Here is a 7,694-nt window from a genome sequence, read left to right on the forward strand (position 1 = left end):
CGAAGAGTTTGTAGAAAATCTAGAACGTAAGAGGCCCTCATACGGTACCCAAGTATGGGACGACGACCCGTTTATTTTGGGTGGTCGAGGCGCACCAAAGCAAAGACGGGGAGCCCCTAGAGCTGATAGCATATACGGGCGCGACAAGGTCGATAGGGTCGCCGGGACCGAACGAGTCAAGAATATCAACATCAGCGGCTTTACACTTGACTACTATCAGCATCCTGCAAAGCACGCGGATCCAGAGCGTCAGTACCGCCATGCATACGATGTATACTCCCTCGGTATCCTTCTGCTCGAAGTCGGACTATGGGAAGAACTCATTTGCCCTACCGAGTTCCGCTCACGCTATAATACGGTTGTCGATTGTGGAGAGGAGGATCAATATGAGCGCCGACGCTGGATTTGTCGAGAGTGTCTAAACCGCCTTAGATGGGCGTGTGGTGATGTATATGCCGATGTGGTGCTCAGCTGTCTCATGGTTGATAGTATGGATGATGAAGTAGCAAAAGCGAGCGAGAGGGAATTATGTGCTCAACTTGTTGCTGACCTCCAGGGCTGTCAAGCATAAACTTTCTGTACTTACTACATTTTTTCGCTACCGGAAGGTCCTATAGAAGATCACTATTAACAGCGTTGTCTTCTCATGCCCTTCAAGGTTTATTGCTACACGTACCTACATCAAGTAAACTATGCTCCATATTCTGCTGCAGGACTGCGTTTCCTTACACTAGAAGGAGCTTGGTCTCATACATCCAGATGCCCAGTCTTCGGCCAGGGTGCTTAAGGAGTGGCGAACTACTACACGCATGGAAGATAACTATGGTGACTAGATCTACTAAACAGGCTCATAGAGTTTGAGTGCACTACGGGACGTGTAACGTGATGTGTATCTGTTCATAGTATCTGCTTTACCTTAATACTGTAAGTTAGTGTCAATTTTACTTACGATTGGCAGCTAGCTTCATGAAGAGGTCTTCTGCACACGTAATATTCGCAGTCAGTTGTTCGGTAGGGGGTTAGAAGACATCATGCTGTCTGACTCTTCGCAGCAAGGAGGGCCCTGCCCAGCTCTTCTATACGCGTTCCGTAGCCTCAGGCCCTAATTCCAGCCCCTGAGGTCCCTCATTCTTCAACACAGCACGTGCGCGCTGGCAAGCTTATGGCGAGCCTGTGCTGACAAGCTAGGCAGAAGTTTTCTTTTCGTCTGGGCCTCTGGGATATGTCATCTGAGGGCTGTTTCTTTCCCACCGGCTCCGTGTAGCTTGAATCGGCCTCAGCACGAGATGGGGATGCCATGGACCATTCAAACGCCGATCGCCAGGCCTCGCATATACTATCTCTCACCCAACGACGACACTGTGATGACCAATGCATGAGGTAGGCACCTCATGCCAGAGCGAACCTACGACGCAGCCGCAGTGTGAGCCCTTTACATTGTCGGACTTATGTACAGAGGCCAAAATTGCGCTTCCAGAGGAGTGGAGAGAAACGGTGTTATGACACTTGATGTGGGACCATGAAATGCACAGTAGAAGAAGGTCACTCCCCGCACGCCATTCGTTCAGCAACCGAGCACTTTGGAGGGCTCAGCGTGGGTCGCGCAATTCAGGGCGTGGGATCCCGGACGGCAACAGTCAGCCGCCTAGCCCAGCTCCAGGCTACCAAGCCCGAAATACCAGGGCGCATTTCCGCGTTGGGCCAGCGGCAGCGGGCGGCGGTAGGCTGCAGGCGGCAGGTTGGCAGGCTGCAGGCGTTTCGTTTGGGGTATTCCAGAGCAGAGAAGATAAGGAATTGTGTTGGGTGTTGGGGGACGGACGAAAGCAGCCGGCGCAGTTATCCGACAGTGGGACACCAAGAGAGCGAGACAAGCCAGCCAGAACAGTAACCGACCTGGCGACCAGGCCACTGATCGAGATGGACGACCATTGTCATGCGGCAGGCAGATGGATGACACGGACGAAGAGGCACTGGGAACACCCAGAAAGCAGGACAAGCAGGGCGAGGCACCGCGGTCAAGGCAGAAACAGCAATGGCATCATCCGCCCAGGTAACCTCCCAGGCCTCCCCAATGACGGGGCTGCATTCCAGCCCCGTGCACCTTTTCAGTACCACCCCCAGCAGCAGATCGCGCCAATGACAGGGCCTTCGGGGACGGCATGGTGAGGCAATGCGCGCTGGAGCAGCGCCCGGGGCCAGAGGGGACAAGGCAAGGACACCCCCAGGACTCCCAGGACCCCCAGGACCCCCTACACCAGGCGCTAGGGCCCAACAAAGGCCAGGCACGACGGGCTGTCAGTGGCCGTCATGAGTCACCTGGCTCTGCTCTCTTTGGGGGCACCCCTTGGCTCGCTTGGGGACACCCCTCGGGTCTGTTGAGTCACCTGCGCATCGCCGTCTGAGCCTCAGCCTCTTCCCTTTGTCCACTGCCTACCTACACCATCTGCATCCACCATCACCACCATCACCATCATCACCTTGGCCATCGCCATCCATCCTCCTACACACGCTAAAGACACCCCACCGGCAACATGACCTCCCTTATCCTCCAATGAGGCATCGCGTCAATGTCACCACCATGGCGTCGTTGTCGTTGCGCCTCGCCGGCCGGTGACTCTTCGCTGCCCGCCTCTTCCTGGGCTGGTTTCGACCCTCGCTCTCGCCTGGCCATGCTGACCATGGCCGTGGCTCGCTCAACCTGAATACGGCGCAACAAAGCCTTATCGCATCCGTAACAGCCCGGCTGTCTTGCTTGTTCGTCAGATGACATATAAGCCCGTCCTCGAACCTTCGCACCCCTTCCCCCCAGCTCCCTGCCTTTCCATCTGTTACCTAGCACAACAACCACCACCGCGCCCTTCCGCGCCCTTGCGCATCTGTCAACTTCTCATCAGAACACATCTCGACACAGCATCGACTTTCTACATCCTGGCGGAAGACAACTGCCTAAGAAGATTGCCTGGGACGACTGCCTAAGACAACTGCAGCACAGCTGCAACACAACGCACCTACTTAACCCACCCAACCCACACGACACAATGGGCCTTGCTCTTCACAACTCGCCTGTCGACCTGGCCTTCGCGGCCAAGCACTTCCCTATCACCTGCCCCCGTCCCACCGCCATCCGCAAGCCCCGATCCGCTCACCCCAAGGCTGTCGCCCGCGCCCTCCTCGAGCGTGGCTTCGCCCCCGAAGACCTCCCTGTTCTCTCCCGCGAAGCCCACGTCCACGTCCCTCGCCGTAACGACCACCGCGCCCGCCGTCACCACGGCGCCGCCCCCGACTCGGACCACGACGGCATCCGCCTTGCCCGCAGTACCGTTCCCCTACCGAGCGACGGCTCACGCGACCGCGTCCCCTCGCTCGAGCGCCAGAACGCCTTCTGGGACCCCCGCACCACGAAGCGCTCCTCTGTGGCCGTTGCCGCTGCCGCTGCCGCGAGGCTCGTCGGCGACGATGACGATGCTGACGTCGCCGAGCTCTACAGGCTCGGTCTCCTCTACGATGACGACCACACGCGGGGTGCCGGCTTTGGCCTAGACGCCATTGTCCGCGACGAGCCCGTCTACTCCATCACAACGCGCGCTGCCTCGCACCGCCGGGCCACCAAGCGCAACCATCGTGGTGCCGCGGCCACGCGCAGCAGGGCGTCCACGACCGAGAGCCTGGCGCTGCAGATGGACTGGGACTTCACGGGGCTCGAGGACGACGACGATGTGGCGCGCTATCTGCTCTCCGAGTCCCGCGAGGTGGCCGCCGCCGCCGAGGGTCGTCACAGGCGGGGCTACCGCACCGTCTGGCGGTCCCTGCCGGCCATCGATGAGCCGGCTGCCGGACATACGCCTGAGCTGATCCCCGACGAGGCCGAGGAGGAGGAGAGCGACGAGAGGCCTGAGCGTGACGTGGACAATGAGCTTGACGACGAGACGGAGTGGGCTGTCCTGCCGCGCGAGCGAGACGCAGACGATGTGGCGACGACGACCGTGATAGAGGACGCTGCCACCGGAGTTTGGATCGTGTTGGGAGATGGCTCGTAACAGGTCCGCCGTGGAGGATGCTTCTGTCCCTTTCTCTTTGCTTGACTGGAGAGGCCTGTACATTGTCTCCGCCTCTTCGTCTCGCGGGAGGGGGGAAATGATGCCTCTGACGCTTTTCGAGGCGGGCAAAGCGCCCGCTGCGGACTGGCCCTCTTATCCTGGCCATCTGGCGATGATGGAACGGTTGAGGGACTCTGTACGAGAACGTAGCTTTTCTTTCACTTGTCCTTTTTTGAAATCATGGCAGCCGGCGACTCTGTACGCTCGATATGAATAGCATTTTACTCTTTGTACCATTGTTTGTTGTCACGACATCGAGAGAGCTCTGGGTCAGACTTTCCATACTGAGGGTAATTTGGAGTATTGCAGTATGTGACAATATTTATGTGAGACATTATATCAATTCACCGGACATAGTGAAGATGGCTCAAGGTCAACAGAGTCTTGCCCAGTGTTGGAGGGTCGGGATGCCTGGCACGAGGGCGGGTGGTTGCCTCGTCGGTCACCAGGCCCTATGTCTGAGACTGAGACGTCCGCGAATTCCCGAGACCAGATGGGGAGGGTTCTTATCGCGATTTCCCACGAGGACGGCATGCGTAGCACGTGATTCTTGATCAGCCTAGACGTATATTGATGACCTCATGTCTGCTGTTTTCTATATCGAGCCAGACGGTTGCCAAAGGCTGCTGCTTGCAGGCATAAGCCAACGATTTGACTGCGTCTTTAGACCAGTCCCTTTGCTCTGAATACTTGATCTGCCATGGGACTACGTCAAGTCCCCAAGTAGAGGACATTTGCCTCCCTCGTCTTTTCCATTATTTCCCCCGCCTAGAATGCACTACTCACCTGTATATAAATGCTATTCTTACTGCTTGAGAACCTTTCGTTCATCTAATCTTTCGAAGCTCGGCGAGATCAGAGAGCTTAGATCAAGTACAAATTTCGGGGACAAACGTCCATCAGTAGCGTCAAAAATCACAGCAAGAAAATGAGGTAGCATGAAAAGATCACCGGCATGAGCGAAGCCCTGTTGCAAGCAATGTGTGTTTCAAGTGACCTCTGGAATGATGGCCCCATCACTTTGCACCCTCAGTTTCATCAGTAGCATCCGCCGACACCTTGAAGCAAAGCTTCTCCCCCGATATCTTGCCACTGCGGTTGAGATTCATGGCCTCAGCAACGGTCTCTGGACCCAGCTCCCCCGCAACCTTCACCGCAGGAGGCACGAGCTTCCCCTCCACCAGGAGCGTCGGCAGTTGATCGTACAGCTCAACGCTCAATTCGTGGTCCGGCAAGTTGATCTGCGTCACATGAAGCGTCAGCAACGAGAGCACAACGTGGGTGCGAGAACAACGTCTCTGATACGTACGGGCCAGTGTGCCGCCCCCCGGTACGAATGCGGCGTCGGAAAGGCTGTGAACACGAAGACATCCGTGACCTTGACGTTCTGCGGCACGTTCCCCGTGTTGGCCTTGCCCGGCCGGACGGTGCACAAGACTCCAGGCCGCCCGTCGATCGCCTCGCATGCCGTAGCCGAGGACGTCGCCGAACCGATGGTGTCGAAAACGTGAGCCAAGTCCGGTGCAGCGGAGCGAATCTTGGCCGTGACTTCTGGATCGTTATAGTCGAAAACGTGAGTCGCTCCCGCTCGTCTCGCCAACTCAAAGTTGCGGGGGCTGCATGTCGTGATGACGGCGTGGCCGTGCAGCCTCGCCATCTGGATGGCGAAGTAGCCGACAGTGGCTTGCCGCAATGGTTAGCAGGCCGGCTCTTTTGTATTTTCCAAGAGAGTATCTTACAGCTTCCTCCCCAGATCAGGATAGGTGGCCTTATAGCAGTAGTCCCTCTGCCCAGCGCGAGGCTGTCCTGAGAAAACAGCGCAAGCCAGGCAGTGTTCGCAGCGAGAGGGACGGAGCATGCGCTCGAGTGGCTGAAAGTGCCGGGGACTCTGAAGGAGATGCGTTCGTCGGCGTGGCAGTGTGTCCTAGTAAGTCAACGACCAATTCGGGCAGCGAGTAGAGATGCTGCGTACGAATATGCCCCGAGCCCTTTGATCTCGCCTAGCGGACCATCATTGTCAGATATCGTTTGCCTGATACTCGAAGAACGGGTTGACCACTTACCACCCCATACAAGGGCAGCAATCCGGTCGCCGATAGCCAGTCTGGTGACGGACGGGTGTGTTTCTACAACGACACCTACAAAGTCACAGCCCAGCACAGCGCCGTCCCCAAATGCGTTGAGATCGAATGCGAGCCCTTCAGAGTGTCAGACGTGGGCTCAATATGTAATGTGCTGGATCCTGATACTCACGATCTGTTGGATTGAAAGCTGCCCACTCAACCTGGACGACCACATGATGGTCTCTGAGGGGAGGGAGTTTGATCTGTTCTGTCGCAAATTGAGTGCCCCTCTGGACCACACCAGAAACCATAATGGCGTTCGTACTGCGCAAGGAGTTCTGGAGTTCGCAATGTGGTGGTGCCCTCTTTCAATATCGACGCTTGCTTCACTACACAGGCCATGTCTTTGGGGGTATTTGTGCCTTTAAAGGCAATGAATCAGCTACAAGCTACCTAAGAAGGTAGGTCAGGTCATGTATACTGAGGGGCTGGCTACCCAACCGATCCTCGGTACTCCACAAGCCTGACATCACTCCAGCGCCTTTCGGTACACACATTTGAACTACATATGCACACTCTCATCAGCAGTGTGCTTGTAAATGCGAAAAGAAAGCACCAGAGCACGAACCGGGTAGATTTGAACGTTCTTCAGGTCCCAGACGCCTGTGTGAGCATAGATATCCTCTTTCAGCACAGCCAGAACTTCCTCAGCCGTTGCAGCACGAGCTACAACGATGCTGCCACTAATGTCGAGCTCTTGCTCCTGAGGCTGGGCGCGCAGCATTGCCCCGCCCATTTGGAAAAAGCCGGAGTCGACATGCTTCTTGACATTGTCAATATGAGCACTGTAGATTGTTAATTAGGACATCGCAAGGCGGGGTAAAGAAGGCAAGCCGTCGTCCTAGACATACGCTCTGACCCTCATCCTTTCCTCCAATTTTCCCTCAGCGTCGGGAACAATGATGAGCCATTCGTTTTGCACTTTGTTTGCCATGGTTCTCTTTTCTTGATGAATCTGTCACAAAGAGACGGCTTTCCAGCTACTTCGCAGTGTTCGGCTGCTCCATCGGAACACAATGCTCCTTTCACTGGTCACAGGGGTGCTTAAGATGGAGCGCTTCAAGCCCGTTGCACTACGCCCTTTGAGTCGCGCCTTTCTTACGCCCTGCGACAGCGCCTTTGCAATCGCGTGTTCACGCCTTGCCAACCATTTTGACATCGCCTCTGGTCCCATCAGCAACTTTTGGACACTCTCTTTCGGCTTACAATCATGATTTCTCTGTGCTTCATTGGCGCTGCTATGATTTCCTCCTCGCTTAACAGACAGCACCACCAAGAGGAGCTCAACAGTTAGGCGTAGCTGGTGTTCCAATGTATGGTCAAGATGAGAGGATAATGAAATGTATCGGTGCAAAGTGTCAGAGGCAGTAATCAGCCTCTGTTCTAAACTCCGCGCTACATGTCCGACAGAACGTCTTCTACGAATACAGTCCTGGCACGTGATGCTGAGATCAGAGGACCGCCTTGAAGCTGG

At 56.0% G+C, this 7,694-nt stretch overlaps 3 protein-coding genes across 3 annotated transcripts; 1 reads left to right on the forward strand and 2 right to left on the reverse strand.

Annotated features, from left to right (window-relative positions):
- Positions 1–3,038: 3,038 nt before the first annotated feature.
- Positions 3,039–4,037, forward strand: VDBG_02724 (conserved hypothetical protein; the record flags this gene model as incomplete). Its single annotated transcript, XM_003006539.1, has 1 exon — positions 3,039–4,037. One exon carries the CDS (start codon positions 3,039–3,041, stop codon positions 4,035–4,037), a length of 999 nt encoding a protein of 332 aa, XP_003006585.1.
- A 1,076-nt stretch (positions 4,038–5,113) lies between these two features.
- On the reverse strand, positions 5,114–5,754 carry VDBG_02725 (TOXD; the record flags this gene model as incomplete). Its single annotated transcript, XM_003006540.1, has 2 exons — positions 5,114–5,338; positions 5,407–5,754. 2 exons carry the CDS (start codon positions 5,752–5,754, stop codon positions 5,114–5,116), a joined length of 573 nt encoding a protein of 190 aa, XP_003006586.1.
- Positions 5,755–6,722: 968 nt separating this feature from the next.
- On the reverse strand, positions 6,723–7,154 carry VDBG_02726 (conserved hypothetical protein; the record flags this gene model as incomplete). The annotated part of the gene is made up of 2 exons (XM_003006541.1): positions 6,723–7,005; positions 7,072–7,154. 2 exons carry the CDS (start codon positions 7,152–7,154, stop codon positions 6,723–6,725), a joined length of 366 nt encoding a protein of 121 aa, XP_003006587.1.
- Between the last annotated feature and the right edge of the window lie 540 nt (positions 7,155–7,694).

This window comes from Verticillium alfalfae, genomic scaffold (assembly GCF_000150825.1).
Source record: "Verticillium alfalfae VaMs.102 supercont1.3 genomic scaffold, whole genome shotgun sequence".
NCBI lineage: Eukaryota > Fungi > Ascomycota > Sordariomycetes > Glomerellales > Plectosphaerellaceae > Verticillium > Verticillium alfalfae.